This window comes from Populus trichocarpa, chromosome 11 (genome assembly GCF_000002775.5).
Source record: "Populus trichocarpa isolate Nisqually-1 chromosome 11, P.trichocarpa_v4.1, whole genome shotgun sequence".
In the NCBI taxonomy this organism is placed as follows: domain Eukaryota; kingdom Viridiplantae; phylum Streptophyta; class Magnoliopsida; order Malpighiales; family Salicaceae; genus Populus; species Populus trichocarpa.
In genome coordinates this window covers 14,177,527-14,203,123 of record NC_037295.2, presented here as the reverse complement: position 1 = coordinate 14,203,123, position 25,597 = coordinate 14,177,527, and the positions used below count along the sequence as shown (strand labels likewise).

General features: G+C 30.5%; 1 protein-coding gene across 1 annotated transcript; it reads right to left on the bottom strand.

The window, feature by feature from the left end:
- Positions 1–855: 855 nt before the first annotated feature.
- Positions 856–6,100, bottom strand: LOC7455957 (protein DJ-1 homolog A). The gene is made up of 8 exons (XM_052445639.1): positions 5,908–6,100; positions 5,634–5,834; positions 5,399–5,548; positions 5,134–5,319; positions 3,781–3,861; positions 2,701–2,901; positions 2,472–2,612; positions 856–1,232 (listed from the first exon to the last, which is right to left on the bottom strand). The coding sequence occupies exons 1-8, from the start codon at positions 6,067–6,069 to the stop codon at positions 1,026–1,028; spliced, it is 1,329 nt and encodes a 442-aa protein (XP_052301599.1). The 5' UTR covers positions 6,070–6,100; the 3' UTR covers positions 856–1,025.
- Between the last annotated feature and the right edge of the window lie 19,497 nt (positions 6,101–25,597).

Genomic DNA, 25,597 nt, shown 5'->3' with positions numbered 1-25,597 from the left:
TGAAATTGAGATTGAAGAAAAGGTAGTTTAATGTTCACGTAAACAGTGCAATTCACTCGTGAACAGTGCAAACAGTGCAGTGAATTGCACTGTCCGCAGGTTTTTAATCCGCTACAGTGCATGCAAAGCAGGTTTTCGTAGCTTTTCCTTTCCAGCGTTTTAAACGCAAAAAACACGTGGACCCCATGCACAGTAAAGTGATTTTTGTTATTACCAACCGGCTGCGAACTGCGTTTTAAATAAAACGCAGCAGCAACCGCGTAGACAAACACTCTCTAAAAATATAAAAAAAATCAAATTTTACCTGATATCCATTTAGAACACAATACCATCAAATGATGGTGTTTCTCAAATATTTTTCTTTCTTATATCTCACGCAAATAAAGATCAATCACAACTCGCTAATCGACAAGGCAATTCAGTTCCGACCAGTCAAATGATAATGACTGCAGCGATTAATAGGCTGGAATTTTGAGACACCCCGAACGGGAGAGAGTTTCTTTCTGTCCCTTTCTTGAGGTGTAGGCACCTGCAAGGAGTAATTTGAAAGTTCTAAATGCCCTACCATCTTTATAGAACACGGCTCCCAGTCCGAAGAGCAGTTCGAGGAAGCTTCCCGTCATTATTGAATTCTCGTCCCTATTTCGAAAGACTAAAGGAGGATAAGAAAATGACCTCCTTTCCCCAATCTTTCCGGTTAGTTTCGAGGAAAAGAAGACTCATTTAAACCATAGACAAACCCCTTCGATGCAATAGACGGGCAGTAGGAGGCCAATGAATCCAATCAACCCTGCAAGACTGAAGCGACCAGTATGATTGCTCGGAGATGGATTTACAGAAACATAAAATCAAATCAGTGTTTTAAAGCCAGTTATTTATATCCTCTAAAGAAAAGAAAATGCTCATTTGTACAGGGAATGACAGCAATTGAATTCATAATCAAATATGAATTCAATTATTCCATTTTCTTATATCGAATACATGTTTCAAGGAGCCGAAAATAGACTGTTACAAACATAATAGCACTATGGATGTGTGAAAAGCATTGGCTTTGCGAGCTCCAGCGCTTTATCACGCCCAAACAGCTTCTCCACGATTCCCAGGGCAAACTCCATTGTGGTGCCAGGACCTCTGCTGGTGATGAGGTTGCCATCAACCACAACCCTATTTTCGATCTCACTTGGATCCGACAGCTTGTTACACATTGCAGGAAAAGCTGTGGCCTTTTTACCCTGCACCAAAGGAAAACAAATTTGTGATCTCAAAGCAGTGCCAGCATTTTCTCAGACCGAAAATGGGAGGGTGGGGGGGAAGACTTGTGCATCACTATGATGTACCCAGTTTATTAAGTAGGACACAGTTTCATATGCTAAGTGTGTAAACTAGTATAAGATCCAATACATGAAATGCAGGATCAATTTGGTTCTGGATTATGTCGGCCTTACAAGTGGAAATTAACTTGGCCCTTGTAGCTTCTACAGACTTTCAATACCATCTCAATACCTCAAACAACACCATTAATTAATAGTTTACAACCATTCCTCATTGCTATTTAGGATGTCATAAATATGCAAAGAAATGAATATGAAATGCTCCTGCAAGGTCATCTGAGCTATTTGACACCAATTAGCTCCAGATGATAATTAAAGTAGTAGGCTAAGATTTTTATCTCTGAAACAAGAAACATAAAGATATAATTATAATGATCTCAAGTAAAATTGTCCATCTCATAATATGCAATAGTAAGCCACATTACTTCAAACACCTTGAAATCCAGAATTTTCACTCCAGTGGTGTCAATGGTGAAGAAATGAGCTATCTAAATGGTATTAGAAGGCAAATGGCATTAGAAGGCAAATGGCATATGCTACAACATCATGACAAATTTAGTTCTGAGCCACTTGGCAGCTAAGTTTGCAAGGCCACGTGGCTTTTTGAATGTGATTTGAATCTGACCATTCAGAGTCAAGGTTTACATGAGCTGAAGAACCAGCAATTTTTCTACTATCATATCTCTCAAGTAAATCTCTCTTTGGAGGTTCAATGTAAATATTTGGACCAAGTTGTTTCCATTTTACACACTTTAAAGATGTGCTACAAGTAAAACATGTTTAATTCATTAGGGTAAGAATGTTTCTTTCGTGTCTGTGGGGAGGCGGGCAAATTGTTTTTGGTGAAAGGACCAACTAGCTCCAAAGAGACATTAGAGGCAAGAATATGGTAACAAAAAATGATAAAATCTAGCACAAATAGAGGTGGCCAAGTAGCCTGATCCAAATGATAAGCAAGTAACCAGGTACGTAATAATTACCACATAAATAATCATAAACACCAAAAGCAATCAGAACCTAACAGCTCTAAAATCAACTTGTGCTATCTTGATTAAACCAGATAGATAATATTAAATAACTCGATGTTTTACAAGAAATGTTGCTGATGCTCAATTAAATTGATGCTGGTCATGGTGATACCTTGAGTAAGCCATGAGGCTCCAAGACTAAAGCTGGAGATGCACACATAGCTCCATATGGTCTATTTGATTCCCTCTGCTTCTTTAGCATATTCACCAGCTTTTCGGACTTCGCAAATGCTTGGGCACCACCAAGCCCACCCTGCCACAATGCAATTATGCAAAAGTTTTGGTAAGTGGTAATGCCAATAGATGCCTATCACCAAAACAGGAAAAATAAAACAACTTACTGGCAAGACAATTAGGTCATATGAAAGTTTAGCAGCCTCATCAAGGAGCATATCTGCCTCTAGTTTAACTTTACGAGAGGCCAAAATTTCCAAGCTGTCCTCAACTGAGGCCACCACTACATTTACTTTAGCTCGTCGCAGAATGTCAATGATTATAATAGCTTCCATTTCCTCTGTGCCATTAGCAATGGGTACAAGAACCTGCAAGGAAAGAAAATTTAAATATACATAAAACATCAAACACATTTTCCACAAACAAACAAATGATGTCAATTTGCATAAGTGGCAATGTCATAACATTGAAGGATGGCAAAGGGTTGAAGATTAACTTCAAGGCATTAATTAATTGCTTCCCATCATTTGGATATGAATTATGACCATCAGAAAGTATGATAACCGCTTTCTCACCCACACTTCAAAAAAAAAAAAACAAGCTATTTATGATTATTCAAAATTTACTTCTTATCTAGTTCTGACCTCAGGAAAAAACCAGTCGGATGAACTCAGGTCACTGGACCAGTCAAGATAAAGCATTGCAAATTATTACTTCAAGAAGTCTTGACTCTATAGTAATGGAATTGGGCTTTACAATATATCATATGCCAAGACATTACTAAGAATCCGAATAACTTCAGCAATAGTTACAACAGTTGTGGATACAAAGTCCCTTGGCAATTAGTTTATGTGGTATAAATTATACGTTTCCACTTCTTGCATCTTACATTTATGGAGATGAATAAGATTTGCTCTTTCACAAATCTGAACCACAGTTGTTAGACAATGCCTCTCATTGTATGAGACACACCATCCACAGTATAAAACATAGTAGTTATTATTTAACAAGTCCTTGTTGACAATAGATAACATTAGACTGTAAGAATTTACCCCCTCAGCCACAGTAGCTACTCAAAAATTGCACCAGACATCACTGAAGCCAATAAATTTCATGTTTGCTTATTATATATTGATCTATACATGTATAACTGATAAAAAAGAATGAAGATTGCCATGATGAATGGTTGGGGGAAACTGGGAGTTAAAGATGAAGAACAAGGAAAATAAAAGTTGCTGAAATCTAACCTGAGGAACATTGTCAAAGGTCCACTGCATTGGATTTAGTTCTTTTATGCTATATTCATCCCCATGGTTGGAACGCATCACCTACATACAAGATAACAGTAATGAATAGCCCAATGCAGATATATTATCAAGTAAAAACACATTACATGTACGGAAGAATTTAATGCAGAAAAATTCAAGAAATGTGTGTTCAAAACTGAAGGAGCATTTCTCCATGCAGATAATCATCGACAGCCAAGGATACTATCATGCTACAAACTATATTTAAGATAGAAGAAAACAATAACTAAAGCACAGGCCTTACATTTCTTTCATTGATAGCTGATAAATACGTTAGAGAGCACAAAACAGAAGACAAGACTCAAAATAGATGAAGAGCACAAAAGAAACCCCAGCAAAAGGAAAAAGAAAAAACACTAACACTGACCACCAAAACCAGAAAAGAAGAATAGAAAGCACAAGCAAACCAATTTATCTCAGACAAGGATTTAAATAAACACAAGAACTTCTTTCATCTCACTACAAACACCCAAAGACACAATAACACGGAATCTTATCGCAATCACTGTTTAATTTTAATACTTTTGGAAGACACAGTAGAATTGTGGTGAAGAAACACACACTAAACTATCCTGCTCTTTCCCACTTCCCTTTTAATAACTTCTGAGGCAAGAATGCTTAAATCAAATACTCAATCACACATTCAACCACTCTACAAAGATCAGAGCTCTAGTTTGAAAATCTTTTATATATATAGCCTTCATGTCTAAATTCTCAACCTATAACTCAAAGCAAAAAACTAAAGATTCCATTAGACCAACAATATTTTTAAGGGTAGCATACATTTATAGATTTCTCAACATCATCTCCGAGTGCTCTTATGTGCACCCTTCAGTTTTGCTCCAAACTCCTCTCTGCACACTTCGCTGAACTTAGGGTGTCAAAGCTCAAAACAGTTCATCATTTGCGGTAGGACTTGAAGTTATTCTTTTAATCTTCAAGTATATCACTTCATATAATATTAACCTCAAAACCCATAAAGTATGACATTAAGACGCCAATAACTCTAATTGATTCATATATAGTAAATGGCAAGTGCGAATCAATATTTGCAATTAGAATTCTTGAACTCATAGTCACATCTACTCTTTACTAGTTCAAGTGCAAAATTCAATATGCAAACAAGCAGGGTTTTTTTTTTTTTTGACATGAAACATAATCTCTATTGAGTGGTATTGGATAGAACAAAGCAACCTGATTAGTTTGGTACATACTTAAATCACGGTTACAACCATCAAACACGAATATTAATTAAAGCAAACAAAAAATACAAGTCCAGAGAAAATGTATTACCAAAGGCCCCGAAACCTCATCAGCTTTCTCTTTCCCAAACAATTTCTCAACTAAAGCAACAGCAAACTCCATAGTAGTTCCTGGTCCACGACTTGTCACCACATTCCCCTCTTCGTGCACTCTCGATTCAACAGTTATTGCACCACTTGATTTCAATTCATCCATAAAAAACGGATGACAAGTCGCCTATCCCAAAAAATTAAAAAAATATATATATTTGATTTTCATTAACAAATTAGGATCAATGATCAAACACTACACTCACTTTCAATCCATTTAGCAAACCCCAAGAACCAAACGCAACTGCAGGAGAAGCACAGACCGCCGCGTAAAGTTTCCCATCCTCTACTTGTTTCTTCACTAATTTTTCTAAAAGTTGACAATTTTTAAAATTTGTGGCACCAGGTATCCCTCCCTACATGAAATAAATTAATTAATTAAAAAAAAAACACAAAGGGCGTACATAAAAATAGAGACAATAACTAAAGATATATATTTACAGGGAGAGTAATGAGGTCGAAAACGGCGTCGCTGCACTCAGAAAGAAGAGAATCAGCAACGAGTTTAACATCGTAAGTCGCGTCAACACGAATCTGTTTCTCAATGGAAGCGACCGTCACGTCGGCACCTCCTCTCCTTAAGACGTCGATAGTTATGACGGCCTCAATCGGCTCCGTTCCATTGGCAATCGGCACCAAAACCTGAGACAGAAATTCCATGGTTAATAAACATCGATCACTTTTGACATAAAAAACAACACGTCGTTTGAAAAACCTTCTTGGTGGTGGAAGCCATCGGAGTTGCTGCAGTGGCTTTGATCGATGAGAAAGAGAAACGAGGATTACGGAAAGAAGGGAAGTTGAGTTTCGATTTTTCTGAAGTGGAGTAGAGAACAGAGTGAGGAGGAGGGATTACGTGGCGTAATAATATTGACATTTTTCTTTGTTAATTTTTAATTTTATTTTTAATAATAACTTGATTGATGGAGCTAAAACAAAACGTGTCTTCTGCTTTTGAATTTCGAGCTCGCCCTGGGGCTGTGTGAGCTGATTCAGATTTGTGGGTGTGATGTGGACACGTCATCCGTTTGATCAAAATGGACTTTATCTTTGCTATTTGGCGGGGCCAGGGCTCATTTCGTAAAAGCATCCCTGCGTTATTTCGGTTTGTTTTAAAAATATATTTATTTTAAAAAGTATTAAATTAATATATTTTTTATTGGTTATTTTGATATATTAATATTAAAAATAAAAAAATTTAAAAAAAATATTTTAACATATTTCTAAATAAAAAATATTTTTAAAAAATATCATATATTAAAATACCAAACATACTTATAATATTATAACAAAACAACTACAATATAAGGTTTTTTTTATTGAATACTCCAACACAAATCACTCTTCACTGCAATGATATAGTTTTCTTTTTCAAAAAAAAAAGGCTTTGAATTGAATTTGGAGCATTTGTGTCTTTTTATATGATGTATTAATCATTTAATAATTATAGGGATATACATGTCTTATCTATAATTTTTTAAAACAATTAAATGATTTAATTACCTATAATCTCAAAAAAAAAAAACGGGTAATTACGTTTTCTTATCCTGAATTATTCATCTTTTAATAAATAAAGTTTATGGCGCATACTTATCATGCGCTTGCACGTTTTAGAAAGCTCGTATGGAACCTCTTAGTTGCAAAACTAGCCCTTTCACCATGTTGACGGGTGTTCGTATTGGTAAGATAGATTGTTGCCAATAGATTTTTCTTTGTTTTTTTTCTTCTTTTCTCTCTCCTTTCCCATAAAATACAGGCTTGTCTTTTTTATATATTTCAATTTCAGTCCTTATTCTTTTCATTTTTAATTTTTCTTTTTGACCATTTTATAGAAGTTTTTTTTTTCAATTTAGTCATTCAATTCTAATTTGGTATTTGTTTTTCAATTTAGTCCTTATTATTTAAATTTTTTATTTTTTTCCTTTGGTCATCTTGTAAAAGTTTTATTTATTTCAATTTAATTTTCAATTCTAATTTGTCATATAAAATATTTTTCAATTTGGTCCTTCTTCTTTTAATTTCTAATTTGTTTTCTTGGCTTTTTTGTCAAGGTTTTGGTGGTTTTCAATTTCATCATTCAATCCAAGTTTCTTGCATTTTGTTTTTTCTAATTTGATCCTTATACTTTTAGTTTTTTTGTCCTTTCGTTAATTTTTTTTCCAGTTTAATCCTTTGATTAAAGAATTGTTCTTGCCCTCTAATTTATTTTAATTTTAATTGTAACCCTTATTCTTTTAATTGCTATTTTTATTTTAGACCCTTTTATGTAATTGATTTTTTTTCTAATTTCATCATTTAACATTTGATTTTTTAAGATTAGACTTCTTGTTTTTTCCCATGTATGGTGCTTCTGGTGTAATAACTAGTGTCACGGGTCTGAAAAGTTATCTATTGCATTGTTTTCAAACTCAACCCGAAGATCAGTCCAAGGCAAGTTCCAAGTCATGTGGATTGACCCGGGTTAACCCATGTTAGGTGGGATGACCCGGTTCAACCCATTTTTTAAAAAAATTATAAACATGTAAAAACAACATCAATTTGAAAAGAAAAAAGAAAGAAAGAAAGAAAAAAAAATCAACGAGTTTTGAATGGTTTTTTTTAGGGCTAATTGTGTTCCAGGTCAATCTCGTTTCTTAATTGAATCATACCAAGTCAATTCATTCCTTATTTTTGTTAGAACTTGTCCTAGTCTAAGTCTTGGATCACCCGAGTCATGGGTCAAACTAGAAGAGAACATAATAAATGGGAAATACAGCATAATTAGTAAATGAAATGGAAGGGAAGTTTACCATTCGATGAAGAGAATGAATTAATTTGGAAGGATGACATCATTTTAATGTTCTTATAAAAGGACTAATGATGATTTGTGTATTTTTTAAAGTTGTAGAAAATCTATTTGAAGCAATGGACATGAACATACACATGTTTATCATGTATTCTATTTATTTATATGCTTTATAGGTACATCTCATCCATTACCTAAGTTATAATACTATACACGGATCTTTCTAATCATCTTATATTAGGTAGAATTTTATAAAAAAAAACCTCACCTATATTATGTAATTACTATATGTAATTAAGTTAAAATACTATGTGCATTGTAAGAAAGATGCAAGGATGTTTCTTGGTTATATTGGGAATGTTTGTGTATATTCAAAGAAATTCCTTGCCATGCCTTATATATGTACGTTGTGATTAATCATATTGTGATGAAATTGATGTGTGGTGAGCCTGAGGTCACTTTTGTGATGATGAGTTTTTTACTTGAGTTATCTTGGATAGGGCTTTTATGTAGGGAAAACTCTATCAAAATCTCAATATATAAATGTATTAAGATTTTGAAGTTGACATTTCAAAATGTGCAAGAAGAAATTAAAGATATAAACTAATGTTTCATCCATCAAAGTGTATATACTATGATGCAATATATATTATAAGTATAAGTGAACCTAAACAAAATCCAAGGATTTTTAGAGAATCAAATAAGAATTGAATTGTGAAGAATCATTTATAAGATTCTAGAGATTAAATTGGTTGAAATGTTTTGGAGAAATAGATTGACCAAAATATAAAAAATAGTTGGAGATTTCCAGTGACTAAAATGGTGTGAGACTGTTTTGGGAAAAAAATGGTCTGACTGTTTAAAAAAAAATTATAAACCATTTTACAAGAAAATAATCACTTGGAAGAGTAAGTTAGCTTATAAAATTCCAAGTTCTTACACCAAAGATCCTCCCCCACCCTAGCTTATAACACATAATCTCAAGGTTAAGGATGAAAATAGGTGACACGTTATTCCTCCCTTTCTTTTAATTAGGGTTTTGGGATTTTAGACTGAGCGATGTCATTTGGTTTTAAAATTAGGGATTTCTTCAATTAAAAGAAACTACGTTATTTTAGAAAAGACTAAATTGGTCATAGAATTTTTAGCTCCTCTCGATTGTAGTTCTTGATTTGTGAAAATCCTCAATCCAATCCTAAATTGGGCTTTATTTTTGCAAATCCTTTCAATTTTTCCCTCAGTCATTCTTCATTGGGCATTTGAATTTTGGCATGTGTTACAATATAGTCCTTGGTTTCTCAAATTATGTAATTTCAACCAAATTGACTCTTTATTTTCAAATTTCTCTTCAACTAAGTCCCTAATTAAAACTAAAAATGCCCTTCTAATTCTAAAACCTTTTCAATTGAATTATTGGACCTTTAATTCTTTTATTTTTAGTCAAATTGACTCCCAAGTTTAATTTTTTTTCTTCAATTGAGCCCCTGGTTGAATTAATTAAAACCTCCTAAACTTCCACCACCTTTCATTTTGGTCATTGGATTGCAAATTTAACTAATTTCCCCCTAAATTCTAATTTTTACCTTCAATTGAGTTCCTAATTAACTGAATTGGACTTCCTAGCTTTTCCATCTTTTCTATTTTGGTCTTTTAATTTGTGCAATTATGACTAATTTCAACCATTTTCCTTAATTTTCTTTCATCAAACCCTAAACCCATTTTAATCTTTGACTTACTGTAAATTAAATCCTTGTTTATTTGCAACCAAAAACCTCTTATTTGCATTTGTTTTTGTTTGAAGCGTGATTGTTTTTTCTGAAAAAGACATTTTTTATTGTTTTGAAAATTTTAGGAAATTAGGTTATGACAACTCACTAAATAAAACGTAAATTTTAGAAATTTGACAATAATAGTTAGACAAAAGAGAAAACAAAAACAAAAAGGAAGAAGGACATCAGGGATCTTACAAACCCTAAAACTCTCATAATCACAAAAAGTCAATAGAGAAAAAAAATAGAGTAAAAAGGAGAAGTAGAGTAGGGAAGGGCATTAAAAGAAAGAAATAAAACATAGAAATCTTACCATCATAAATTTCAATTGAGAATAAAAGAAAAGAGAGAAAGGGAGGAGTGGTGAATGAGCGAGGTGTGAAGTAATATATATATATATATATATATATAAAAGGAGGAGGGATAACACATGCTAGGAAAAAAAAGGATGGATATACAATATTAAAATCCAAAACAAATAAGCTTAACAAAAAACAAATCAAGGGTAAAAAGGTATTTATACTATTAAGATCTATAATACACATGAGTCTGTCTCCACAATGAATATCTTACCTCTTTTAGTTTTTTTAATTAAAAAAGGAACATTGTGTGCTCTCAAAAGTATTCATAACATTGAATAGCTCCCCTATAAGTTAACAAAGTTTTAATCCCAATTATACCACCTAATTTGATGAAATTTTTTTAATGAATTGAAGTGAATATAATTCTAAATTATATGGCTATTATGGGTTTGTGTTAGTGGAGATCTTGCTAATCTATTTCATTAAGTTTTCTTATCATATTAGTTGACCATGTACGTGCTCTAATTGTTTGTGCTTTGGTTTTGGATTTTATATTTTTGTAAATCTTCCTCTCATATTATTTCATGATTTGTTTTTGCATTGCATTTGGTTGATTTAAAAAGATATTTTTAAATTTTTTAAATCCAACTCTTTCTCAACCTCATAGAAAAGTAATAAATGCCAATATTTGTGTTATTTCATAATTAGTTACAATAGTTGGTTAGATCTATTTTGAAGTTTTTTTTATCTTCATCAACAATACAAATACTTATTTGTTATTAAAATTGGTTGCGTTTAGCACCAATTCTTATCGATATTAAAGCCTTTATAAATGATATAAAATTTTTGGAAAGATTAACTCAAGTAATTTGTTTTATGAACTTAAAATTATTTATTTTATATTCTAGTTTTCTAACATATGTTTAATCTAACAATTTATAATTTTATTGAATTTGTTGAAAGTTGCAACTAATTGTAGTTTGGTGCAATGTCATAATACAATTGTTTCATGTAACTAGCTAACTTTACCTTGCTACCAAATTGTTTTTTTTTTCATGTATTGCACATGTTTTTTGTTTTTTGTTTTTTGTTTTTTTAGACATTTGTATCTTACAGGAATGTTTTTTTCTAGCTAAAAACTCTCTATGATTTTATTGATAACCTCTAATATCTAGTTTTTGTTTTTATAGCATTGACCTTGGATGTTGTGTGGATCTTTTAGGATATTGGTTGGTTCTTTTTGGGATCTTTTTACCACTGTTGTTGCTAGATCTTTTGATTGGTTTTCTTTTCTTTTCTTAGATTTAAAAAATACAGAGATGAATATTGTTGTGCTTGGCATGGTTAGTTAATCACATGGCTTGATTACGGATATTTTTTGCTAGACAATATTTGTTCTTTATATATATAAAAAAAAAAGAGAGATTAAAGCCAAAAAGAAAATACAAAGTAGAATACCATATGAGCAGAAATAATGAAAGTAGCAGGGAGAATGAAAGTAGTAATTTGAATGTTTATTTTGAATTTACAAAAGACATAACAAAAGAATGAAAGTTGCATGAAGTAAAAGTGTTCTATTAATTGTTAAAAAAAGCCTAAAAATCGAAGCTCAATTTTAGTATAGAACTAATGGTTTCAAATGATTATAAGCCAGTCCATCAAGTAATTTAAAGAAGCTTAAGCCCATTAAAAAAAAAGCATAAAAACCCAATTAAAAAGCTTGTTGGTTGCCTAGTTTATAAGGGAAAAAAAACAAAAAAGACCTCAACCAAATCAATCAGGTTCATCATGCATCAATTTTTAATTGGGCTCGGTACATAATTTACAAAATTAAAAAAAAATGTTCGATTTTTTTTTTACCCCAAGCAGAATCAACAACGATTTTGAACCCTATAATGCTATATTAAACATCTACTTCTTGGAAAACAAAAAAAAAAGATATAATAAACTTTTATTGAAGGGGTAGAGAATATGACCCTATTTGTTTTTGCGTTTCAAAAGTGTTTTTGAGAAAATTTGAATTTTTTTATTTTTTCTTTGCTTCAAATTAATATTTTTTTTGGTGTTTTCAGATCATTTTGATGCGTTGATGTCAAAAATAATTTTTTAAAAGTAAAAAAGTATTATTTTAATACATTTCTGAGTAAAAAATATTTTAAAAAACAACCACAATCACATACCTAAAAACCTCAAAGCAGAGGAGCTTGAAACAGATTTAGGTAGCAGGAATGAAAGGAAAGCAAAAAACAGTAAAGGGTACCTCATAAAACCTCAAGAAATAATAGCAATAAAAAAATAACATAAAAGGCAAGAAAAAAATGAGAACCAATAAAAGACTTCGACCACCATCTAACCCAAGAAAGTTTAAAAAAAAAGGATTGAAAGTAAGGTGAGGGTACATAAACTCAGTAGTGATGAAATAAACATGTACAAAATGATTGCAATCACGTCATGGAACAAAAAAATAACAATGACATTAGGTAAAAGTCTAATAAAGACCTCAAGAAATAAAAATAAAAAAAAAATGATTAACACATAAATGAAAAAAAAAAACTAAAAAGAGCAATACAGCTAGTTAGGACCGAAAAACAACCTGAATAATGAATAAAAGTAAAGCAAAAACCTCAACAACAATGAATGAAAAGGAATGAGAGAAGAAAAAAACATGGAATAAAAAAGAAGAGAGAAGAATATATATATATATATATATATATATATATATATATATATATATTTGTTAAGAAAAATAGAGAAAATAGTTAAAAATGGGTCCTTAAAAACAAATTCCAATATTTCCTTAGCATGGGTCCATAATAAAGCACAATATTAGATGAATATGGAAAAAAAAACAATCTAATAAAGCACAACTGAACCCAAACTATTTAAATTCAAAATGAAGAAAATCAAGCAAACCAATTCTATTGACACAGTCAATTGTTTTCTTTTTTAAGTCATGGAAGCTACAGTAAAGCATCCAGGGACACTTTCCTGGCTATTCATTCAACAAATATAAACTCTAAAAAGTAGTCATGACAATAACATATCCCTATCCATTTTCTTCGTCTTTTTGTCATTGCAATTAGGGTTTGGTACAGGTCTGTTACACATAGCTTAACCACAAGATCAAGACAGGTTAACTAAAAGTAGTCATGATGTGACAGATTAACTAAAAGTAGTCAAGACGTGATGACGGATCTCGAGCACCAAACCAATACACCTCTCCTATTAGAGTAAGGTCTTGGTTATTTTTGCATTTTAAAAAAATTTTTGAAATTTTTTTTTAAAAAATTAAATCAATATTTTTTAGTGTTTTTAGATAATTTTGATGCGCTGATGTCAAAAATAATTTTTTTTAAAAAAAACATTATTTTGATATAAATTCCTAGGTAAGAACATGTGGGATATTTCATTATTTATTTATGAATAGAAAAATCTCATTCCGACAACCTTGAGAACTAGATGATGAAGTATTTCTTATGATATTTCTTTCAATAACTCATGACCTTGCCTAATTCCTTGAGTTTCTTAGTTTGATTTTTGAAGCAAGTATTCAAGAGAATCCATTCTTTCATAAAGATACAAAAGATGTCACCTCAAGTGTAATGTTGATTGATGTACAAATTTATCTTCGATATAATAGTAAATTTCAATGTCAAATAAATCATATTTAATAATAATCATCGATTAAAAAATATAATCATTTTTCATTAAAATCCATTATTATTCCATGCCATTTGATATATCAACACAACAATGAAAGTTTATATCAATATGTTATTCTTTGAAAATAAAAATTATATTGTTATAAACATAAACACAAGTTCTATTTTTAAGTCTTTCTAAACTATGGAACATTAAAAAAAAATTGTTTTTCAAAGTCTCGACCATAAAAATAAGGGTTTTATTTATTTCTTTTGTTATCTTCAATTTAAGACAAACAATATCTTTGTTTTCTATTTTTGAAATCTATATATATATATATATATATATATATATAGTTGCTCACTCGGTAGCGAGTTTGGCCTGTCAAGGCTAGTAGCGCCTAATCTTTTTTGTTTTGTTTTTTTTTCAATTTTTATTATTTTTTAAAATAATATCCTTTTTCTTTTTTATATCCTTTTCACTTTGCATGAATTTTTTTATTTTAATTAATGCACTCTCTCTTATGTTTTAAATTGTATAGTTCACCAAAATAGTAGTTATTTTTTTAAATTATTTTGTAATTTTATAATGTTTCAAAGAGATTATTGTATTTTATGTTTAATTTTTTTCCTTTTATATTTTATATAAATAAACTACTTTTGCATGATATATTTATAAAAATAAGAATCATAAGTTCATGGTAAGAAAAAATAGCCTATAAGATAAAAATAAAATAATATATATAAGTTAAAAAAGAAAAGTTGGGGTTAAATATATACATATTCATAAGTCTTTTGCTTCTAGGAGAAATATTAGCCTTTTATTTTAGTATTTAATTAGCATTGACAACTCTTTCTTAGTTTATCGGTTCATATATATTTTAATTTATTTTATTAATCTTAAACAACATCTTTATGTTTCTCAATAAAAAATCATGATACTGGAAAAGGCATCCATAACATTGGCACATTCTTTTATTTTTTTAGAAATTAACTTTAAATCATACATGCGACGTAGAGCGGGCTATAAAACTAGTGATATTACTATTTATCACTCCATTATCATATCCAAAGCATAGGTACATCAATGACTAAATTAATTTGAATAAAGTTAAGTGAATCACTCGTTGTCTTTGGACGATGCATGTAATCCACACTGGTAATCATTAGTGATTTTTTTTGGTATCGTTAAATTCATCTCTTCAAGATCTTTTTATTGGTACCATAGGTGTTGTTATTGGAGCTTCGATATGCCTTTAAGATCTCTTTCTTTCTTTCTTTTTCCTTTTCTTTTCTTTTTTCTCTCTCATCCTTGAAATTTTTACGAGCCTATTTTAACCATTTTCTTCAAATGCCATACTTTTATGTTTTTTAAGGATTAAGACAACTTTAACACCTAAAAGGCGATGAATTGGATGTATTACTAATATTAAGAAATAATGCAAATTTCTTCAAGTTAACATAATAACCAATAATATAATTAAAGTACTTAAAGTAAAGAGAGAAGGGAAGAGAATATGCAAACTTGTTTTTAACGTGGTTTGGATCCACACCTCAAGTACCAAACTGTACTTGAGTGTTGTATTTCTTCACTAGTCCAAGCTCAAGGGTAAAATAGTCACTTGATGAATCCATTCCAAGCTTTTACACCACTTGAAGATATTTTCTTTTTAAGATTTTTTCCACTTGAAAATATGTTTTATTAAAGATTTTTTCCTTAGTGAAATTACCTAACCAATACTAAGCATTTTTACCTAACTCTTACATGTTTAAAAGGATGATTTTGTTATCACAACTAATTCTTTTAATAAATTGAGTAATATAATTAAAAGGCTTAATATCTGAATATCTCATAAGATACCACTTATAGGATTTGAAGTGTTTAAATGTAGTGGGAATAAGATTAAACACTCATGTGATACAATATGAAGGTTTAATAGCACAAATTAGAGTATGATTAAGGATTGATGATTTTAAAATATTTTTACTCTTAGAGTAGCTTGTATATCATATATGTTTGGAATCCCTTTCTAATTTTGTAATTATATATATATAGTTGTTACAGCCCTACTAACAGCTAAAACAATCAACCGGTTCATATAGTTCACCAATATAGTAGTTATTTTTTTTTTGTAATTTTATAATGTTTCAAATAGATTATTGTAGTTATGTTTAATTTTGTGATGTTTATATTCTTACCATTTTTGTCCATATCAAGTTTTATTGATGATCGTATGAGTGTGTCGGTTTCTTTAACACGTTCCATCCTAAATCTTTTTAAAAGATCCTTGATGTAAATGCTTTGATTCATGAATATGTCATCATTTGTTTGTTTGATTTGCAATCCAAGGATGAAGTCCAACTCTTCCATCATACTCATTTCAAAATTCATCTTGCATGCACTTTACAAAATCCTTATGAAGAGATTTAATAGTAGCACCGAATATGATATCATCAACATAGATTTGTATAATCAAGATATTTTTTTCCTTTTCTTTTTGTAAAAAGGGCGGTTTAAAATCATTTTCAATAAGACTTAAGTCTACCATACCATGCTCTACGTGCTTATTTTAAATCATATAAGGCCTTTTCGAGTTTGAAAACATGATCAAGAAAATCAAAATTTTCAAAAACTTGTGGTTGCTCAACATACATTTGGAAAAATGTGAAGTTAACATGACAAACGTAGGCTAAAAACATTCTTATTGATTCTAGTATAGTTATCGGTGCAAGGTTTCTTTATAATCAATACTTTTTCTTGATTATAACATTTGATAATTAGTCTAGCTTTGTTTCTAACTATTGTGTCATGTATCAACTTTGTTCCTAAACACCCATTTTGTTCATTTTACAGATTGACTGCTAGATCTATGGACTTGTTCCCAAGCATCATTTCTTTCAAATTGGTTTAACTCATCTTGTGTAGCTAAAATTCCTTTTTCATCATTTTCGACTTCTAAAAATGATTTAGGTTCAATTTGAGAAATAAATGCAAAAATAACCACTTATTTTCTAAGAGATGTTCTAGTCTTAGTTCCTTCAAAATAATTACCAATAATTAACTTAGGAGGATGAGAGCTTACATACTTTAGCTCATTTAGAGGTACGAAGGAGTAACTTACCATCTCTTATTGTTTGCTTAAGTTTAGTTGGTCTTTATCCATTTTTTTCATTATTTGCCTCCATAAAGTTCTTATCATTAAGACTCAAGTATTGAACACTTTTATTTATGTTATTAAGAATCTTAAAAATTTTGTCATTATGAGTTTCCTCAAAAGAAATATACAGGTATTCTTCAAGACAAAGTGTTCTATTATTGTAAACGATATATGTTTTGCTAGAGGAGGAATAGCCAAGAAAAATTCTAACATTTGATTTTGAATTAAATTTATCTAAATTATCTTTGTTGTTAAGAATAAAAAATTTTAAATGAAAAACTTTGAAATAAGAGATGTTGGGTTTCCTTTCTCTCTAAAGCTCATAAGGTGTGTTTTTTTTTAACTCTAGTCTCAAGGTAACACGGTTTAAAACATAGCAATAAGTGTTTACGACTTTGCCCAAAAATATTTAGGTGTGTTAAATTCATTTAATATAGCTCTTGTCATTTCTTGAAGAGATCAATTTTTCCTTTCCATAACCTTATTTTATTGGAGAGTTCTATGTGTTGAAAAGTTATAGTGGTATCCTTTTTATTCATCACCATGATCACTCCTTATATTTACTATGGAAAAACCTTTTTCATTTTCAACTTTTTTTCAAAAATATACAAATTCATAAATAATTTCATCTTTGATTTTAAAAACCAAACTCATGTATATCTTGTAAAGTCATAAACAATTACAAAACATATTTATTTTCACTTATACTTCTAGTTCTAGTTAGTCCAAAAAGATTTATGCATAGTAATTTTAAAGGTCTTTCAGTTGAAATGTAGTTTTTCTCTTAAACAAAGGTATCACTTGTTTATCTATTTAGCAAGCATCACATAACTTTTTCTTTTTAAAATCTATATGTGGAAAACCTTTGACTAGTTCAATTGTAATTAGTTTAGAAAGGATGTCCATGCTAATGTGACTTAGTTTTCTATGCCAAAGAAAATTATCTTTAATATTAGTAATAAGACAACTTTTAATTCTTATATATGCATTAGTTTTAATCTTGTTGACATTTCCTTTTCTATTTTCTACATAAATTACTTTATTATTTTCAAGAATCAAATAACATACATGATCAAACACAATCTTATAGCCTGTATCACATAATTGACTAATGCTAAGAAAATTATGTTTTAAGCTATTAACGAGAAAAACTTTTTCAATTGAAGGAGAAGATTTACCTTCAAATTGCAAACTCTAATGATCTTTCCTTTTGAGTTGTCTCCAAAAATGACATTTTCTCTATTGGTTTTGGTAATACTTGAGAAAAAAGAGTCATCTCCAATAATGAGTCTTGAGCAAGCACCATCTAAAAATCATTCTATAAACTCTCTTGATTCCTATACTTAAAAATAAAGATGAGGTTCTTAATACCCATACCTTTTTAGGTCCTTTATTGTTAAGGATGGTTCCTTTTAAAACCCAAGCCACATTATAAACTTTATCCTTCTTAATAAAACATGTATAAATCAAATGATCTATAGCTCTACAATAATTGCATTTATGGTTAATGTAACATTCTCAAACTCTAACTACTACAAAAATTATTATCAATCCCAAATCTATTGATAAACCAAAATTATTTTTTAAAAAACTTTATTCTATTTCTTATAAGTTTTTATCGAGAATTCAGCAGAGTCACTCATGTTTTTAAACATATCAAGTTATCGACATTACTCCAATCTTCCTAATTAATTACCATTCACAATCTTGAACCAACCATCCTCAATCATATATCATCTTAATTTAGTTTCTTAATATTTCAACAACATTTAGGTATTTTTTATTATTGGGAAATTAATTTACATCACAAATGATAAAATAAAAGAACATGTAACATATAAAGATAAACATACATTACATCCATATATGATTTTTATTTTCCATCAATTCATATTAATTAACATATTATGCGTAACATTAAACCCATGATACCATTCTATTTTAGAGATTTACATTACACACACACACACACTAAGTATATAATTAATTACATTATTATACTTATAAGCCATAAAATTATTTCATTAATATCTAGTGCTTCAACCTCGCTTGTGAAGAACATGTAATCTCGCTTGTGAAGAACCTGTAATCACACCATTAATTAAATAAAAACATATTATACTTATTAATAACCTAATAAATTTGCTAACTAACATTTTCACATTATTTTCTTTCAATGTAATTTGATACCTTTAACCCATTTCTTTTGAATCTATAATCTAGTCATCCCTTTAAGGCCGCCAATCAAATCTGGCAAACTCATTTGGTTGCCAACATTGCGGTCATCCCCTCATAAATACCAATTAAATCCAGCAAACCTATTTGATTGCTAATATTTTGGCCTTCCCCTCACAACCACCAATTAAATCCAGCAAACTCATTTGGTTGCCAACATTTCAACCATCCTCTCACGGATGCCAATAACATCATGATTTCATAACATTATTTCTTTTGTAATTTATAAATTTCAACAATCAATACACATCAAACAAATCAACGTATCAATAATGACACATATTAAAAGCTTTTAAATTCAAATAGGATGACAAACACTTATTTGCTACTCGTTATAGTCTGACTCCTCCTATATGAGCTGCTACTCTAACAACTTCTCTTGGATTCAACATGATTTTTTTTCATATTATTAGTCCATTAATAATTCTTGTGTGCCTAATTCTGGGCACACATAAAAGAAAATCTTCAATCTAATCCAACACATAAAACTCATTTAATTTCCAAATTCATTTTATTATTTTCTCATGTTAATTTTATTCTCCCATAATTTATTCCATTCGTACATGTTTTAAAGTGTGCACTAAATCACCCTTAATAAACTATTATTAAAAATACAAATTTCCAAAAATTTATACACTCAATCATCAAAGAAACACAATTCTTTCATAATTTTTCTTACATTCCCAATCATCATCAACACCACCAAACACATTAAATATATACCATTTACAACAGCTAAGCACTTTATCATTAAAATCTTTTATTAACCAATCCAAAAAAACATCTTTTTCTAAGAAAAATTTCTCCCGTGCTCTATACCCTATTTGGCTGAAACTAAAGATCAGAAAGAAGTCAAGATTTTCTTTAAATTCTCATTTGATCCATTGTTTATATATGATCATTTACACACTCCAAAGATTAAATCATTATTTTCAACATTACCAACCCTTAATTTATAACTACACAACACTAATACAAACTATACAATTTAAATCCTATGCAAATACACAATTTAATCATTGCAATAATATATATTATCTCTAAGTTCGAAGTTTCCAAGACACAAAATGGTAGAAAAACTCAATTTCTTCACTTCTTTCTTCCTCTCCCTCTATGTTTCCAAACTTTCCTTACAAGCTTCAATCCTTAAAAAATCACTTACTCTCACTTGATTTCCTCTCAATCAGGTGCTTAGTGTGTTTAATTCTTAAACCCTCTTAGATTTTCTCTTAATTTCTAGGTTTTTTTTCCTAAGACTTTCTAAGTTTTTCTCAAGAGTTCCTTCTTTCCTTTCTTTTTTTTCTAATGGTCGGCCACACACACACACACACACACACACACAACAAATTAAATAATTCTCATTTTTTCCTTCCTTCATACCCTTTTGTTTTTCCAGGTAAATCTTTCCTAGCTTCCAACGTTTGTTTATACCAAATTAAAGCTAGATTATTTCAAATTTCTTTAAATTACATGTCAGTACTTTCCTTTCCTCTTTCATCATTTCCATTTAGTTTTTATTCGCATTTCTATACTTTTTATTTTTCGATCATTTTTTATATTTTATTTTAAAATTGCCACATAAGCATTTTACTTTAAATTCTCAAAATCCATTATCATCCCCTAACTGTAACTATTCAATTTACTTGTTTAACATAATTCCTACTTTATTATCCTTGTATATTTTATTGGGGGGTTTACAGTTAGGGTCATAAGATTGTATAGCTTTAACAAAATACTTTTGCAAATACTTTTGGTTTTTTTTAGGTTGGTAACCTTAACCTCTTTTGTTAAATACACATCTTTAGCTTGAAAGCATAGTTTCTATAATTTTATAGCCTTACATGAATTTAGCTAAGGTAAGGTTATGTTCAGCTTGTCTACCTTTTTCTTTTAAGGATTTGTTTTCACTCTCAAGTTTATTCATCTTATCACTATCATTAATCATAATATAAGCTTTCTTTTTCAACAAGTAAGCATGCATAGTTTTTTTTTTCAATGTGCTATATTTTGAACCTAATTTCTTAAATTCATCATATAAAGATTCAAGTGCATCATGTAATTAATCATACGTAGGGCCAAATTCATCATCCAAAGATTATACCTTATTTTTGCTTTCAATTGCAATAAAGCATTTGTTTGGTACATGTTTTTCTTCATCGCTTGAGCTTACGTCTGAATCATCACTCCAAGTAACCTTTATTGTTTTTTTGTGATGGCGACTCTTATTTTGAAAAAAAATAGACAATCTACTTTGATGTGTCTTGTTTTGTTATATTTGTAGCATCCTAGGACTTTCTTGCTCAATTCTTCCTTGTTTACATCTTTCTTGAAGTTTGAGGATCTTTTATTCCCTTGCTTTTTCCGTAAGAAATTTTAGAATTGCTTTGTAATTAAGGCAATATCCTCTTTAATGTCTTCATGATCTTCATCATCATCATCATTATCTTCAATGTGATAAACGATTTTGAATGCCAAATTCTTCTTTGGCCTTTTTTCTTGTTATTGTTTCTCCATAGTAATCTCATGAGCAGAGTTATTAAACCCGGTTCGGGAATTGACCCGGTCAAAGGGCCGGGTCCCGGGTTTTATGGGTCAACCCGGGTCAACCCATAAAACCCAGGTTATTTTGTGGAACCCGATGTTAATCTACCCTATTGTTTTGTGCAGAGAGAGAAATGACTTTTAATCTCATCACCGTCACCTCACAAACACAAAGTTCATCTACTCTCTGTTCCTTCACTTTCCCATGCTTTAAAAGTTAAAAACATCACACAAATCTTCTCTCTTTTACATCTTTCCCCTGTAAATTCCCGTGGTTCATCTATCTTCTCTCTTTTACATCTTTCCCCTCACAAAGTTAAAGACTTGTTGACAGTAATAAAGCCTGCGGTGCTGGTACTGCTACAGTGCTACATGTTGCCTCTCTCTCTCAGTGTTAATAAAGCCTACTAGATGCTAAACATGGATTCCAGAAAGTGGAGCCGACTTAGGATCCAAATACGTTCAAATCCAGTTCCAATCTGGATAAAAGAAAGAAGAGGATGAGAATCACGGCGGAGAGCTACTACCACTGGGAAGAAGAAAGCTTTTAGTACATGATTCCCCGCTCTTAGTCATCGCTCTGTGAAGGAGTGGGTGAATAAACATCCGGCAAAGGCTCGTCGGTTTTGTTTTGGAAGACAATAATGCTTGTCTTTAAACAGACAAAAAAAAAGAGGGTCGATCCACCACAAAGGGACGTATTCGACCCTGTTTTGAAGCAAAGCAAGGAAAGGCCTCAAGATCTCCAAACCCAGCTATCATCTCAAGCAGATCCAACTTCAAAACGCCGGGTCTCGTCCGGGTTCGCCCGGGTCGTCCGGGTTATGGGTCGACCCGCCGGGTCGACTAGGTTTTGCCGGGTTGTTGCACCGGCCGGTCTTTTAACAAACCCAAACCGGTCCAGCCACCGGGTCGACCGGGTTCCGGGTCAACCCACCGGGCCGGGCCGGGTTTAATAACTGTGCTCATGAGTCATCAAAGAACCAACGAGCTCCTCAAATGAAAGTTTTGTGAGATCCTTGGCTTCTCAAATTGCCATTACCTTTGCTTCCCAGGTCTTTGGTAGGGACCTAAAACTTTTGCTCACAATTTCCGCATTAGTATAAGTCCTACCAAGTGCATCTAAACTATTAGATAGGGTAATCATTCTAGTAAACATGCTAGTTATGAATTCACTAAAAAGAATTTTAAACAATTCGTATTGATGAACTAACATGTCGATTTTAGATTCTTTAACTTGGTTAGTTCCTTCATGAGTTACTTCTAAAGCATGCAATATATTTCTAGCTTTTTTGCATGATGTAATTATATTGAATCCACTTCTATTTAATGCACAATATAGAGTGTTCATAGCTTTAACATTTATAAAAGGGAACTTTTTATCATTATTCATATATTCACTTCTTACTTTAGGAATCTCAATATCATTTTCAACTTTAATAGGTATATGAGGTTCATTCTCTACAGATAGCCATGAACAATAATCAATAGATTGAAGATAAATAATTATTTTAGCTTTCTAATATGCATAATCATTACCATGAAAAAAGGTAGTCTAGATATGGATGATCCTTTATTTTGGATATTATAATTGGTGGTTGTCATTCTATTCAAAGTCTAAGCAAACTTTATATATAAGAACTAAGCTTTGATAATAATTGTTGTTCAAGGACTAAGGCAACTTTAACACCTAAGAGAGGGTGAATTGGGTGTACATTAATATTAATAAATAGTACAAATTACTTCAAGTTAACACAATAACCAACAATATAATTAAAGTATTTAAAGAAAAGAGATAATGGAAGAGAATATACAAACTTGTTTTTAACATGGTTCAGCAAACCTATATCCATACCTCAAGTATCATATTGTACTTGAGTATTATATTCCTTCATTTGTCCAAGTTTAAGAGTACAATAGTCACTTGATAAAACCACACCAAGCTTCTTATCTCACTTGAAAATATTCCTTTTTCAAGATTTTTTCTACTTGAAGATAAGTTTTCTTCAAGTTTTCTTCTTTGGTGAAATCACCTCACCAATACCAAGATTTTTTACGTAACTCTCAAAGATTTACAAGAGTGATTTTGTTCTCACAACTAACTCTCTCAATAGAGTGAGTAATACAATTGAAAGTTCTAATATCTTTATATCTTACAAGATAACATTTAATGAAGTGTTAAATTCTTGAAAGGCATAGACATTGTTACAACGTTCAAGTCATAGTCATTTTAGATAATTTACGTCACAACATGAAGTTGATGCTATATAGTAGAATCACTAGAGTATTTACCTATACTATGCTGCAGGTCGGATCAAATGTTTTTTAAAAGTTAAAAAAAATATCCAAGCATTGCTAATGTGTTTTGAAGAAGGAAAAAAAATTTAAACCATGTAGAGATTAATCCGATGTGACCTGGTCAACTTGGCAAGTCCAAAAGCAACCTAAAAAACAAAAAAGATATAATTTGACTTGAAAAAATTTCAAAACAACATCTTTTTAAAAAAATATTAAGACAACAACATATTGGATCGACCCAATTCAATCCAGGTTAACATGTAAAATCTATGACTTGAGTCATAAGATCATGATAAGCTTATAAAAAGCAAATGAAATATATATTGAAGCTCAATTCTCAATCAACCCAATGTTAAAGAATAAAATTAAAAAATATTAATTAAAAAAACAGAAAAAACCCTAGTGAACCAATCAAACTTAGATTACAAGACCAAGATAACCCAATATAAATTAAATAAAAATAAATTATGAAGCTCAATTCTCAATCAATCAAACGTTGAAGGATGAAATTAAAAAAAAAATAATTAAGAAAAGGATGAAATTAGTTCTTCTTAATAGGCATTATATTCTACGACACTCTCATTATAAAGTTTTTTTTCCAACAATAGCACAGTGGGGAAATCTTTTTCCCAAACTAGTATCGTTGAAAAAATAATTCTTGAACTAGTGTGCAACTAGAGACACGCAGATAACACAAATGTGTCTCTCACAAGATTTTATTTGTATAGTGCATGTGATACGTGCACCAACACATCAAAACTTTTTTTTTTGTTAGGTGCATGTTCTATATGCGCCAGCACGCGAAAGCTTTTTGCATCTAGCGCATGTCGCTCAAGCGCTAACACATAATTTTTTTATGTCTGGTGTGTGTGGCTCATGCGCCAGCAGGTGAGGATGCCACCATTTTTAGGCGGTGCATATGAGTCATCTCTAACTCCAAATTTGGCTTTCCTTTGTGTCAATTGATTTATCTCGTCGACATATTTCTGATTGTACTAGGATGTCTTTATTGCAGCTTCAATATGTCTTCTCTATCTCATTATTTCTTTCTTTCGTTTTCTTTTTTCTTTTCTAGTTCGGTTATCAATTCATTTCTCTTTCTTCCTTCTCTACCTACTTCATTTGATTCTTCAATTTTTACATTTAGTTAACTTCAATTCAACTATTATGGAAATCTCCCTGGAAAATAATGGAATATATTCTTAAAACAATTAGTTATTTTTTTGCCTAGATTAAATAAAAATAAGTTATTTTTTTGCAAAAAAAAATAATGATAAATAATAATAAAATAATTAAAGTTAGTCAAATATAAAATTTGAACAAACAAATACATTTTAAGTAGAAAAGAAAAAGAAACGATAAAACTACAAATACAATCTATGATGCCATTTGGAAACATGGTCCAAACAACATTTTATAAAAATTTAAAAAAGATATTTAAAATTATTTTTTTATGAATTTCAATTGTTATGATATATTAATATAAAAAATTAATTTAAAAAATATAAATATACTATTTTAATTTATTTCCGAAACATTATTACAATACTTGACATATGAAAGTGTGCTCGTCGTAGATCTGTAAAAACAATTTACGTACGTACAGTACAGTACAGGTGATGCAATGAATAATAATAAAGCAAGGTACAAACAAACAATGCAACTACCATTACCAG

Coding starts and splice junctions, on each gene's coding strand:
- LOC7455957 (XM_052445639.1), bottom strand. CDS start 6,069: ATGTCAATATTATTACGCCACGTAATCCCTCCTCCTCACTCTGTTCTC. Junction 5,320..5,398: donor GTTTGCTAAATGGATTGAAA/GTGAGTGTAGTG, acceptor TTTTTGGGATAG/GCGACTTGTCATCCGTTTTT. Junction 2,902..3,780: donor CCTTTGACAATGTTCCTCAG/GTTAGATTTCAG, acceptor CTTTCCTTGCAG/GTTCTTGTACCCATTGCTAA.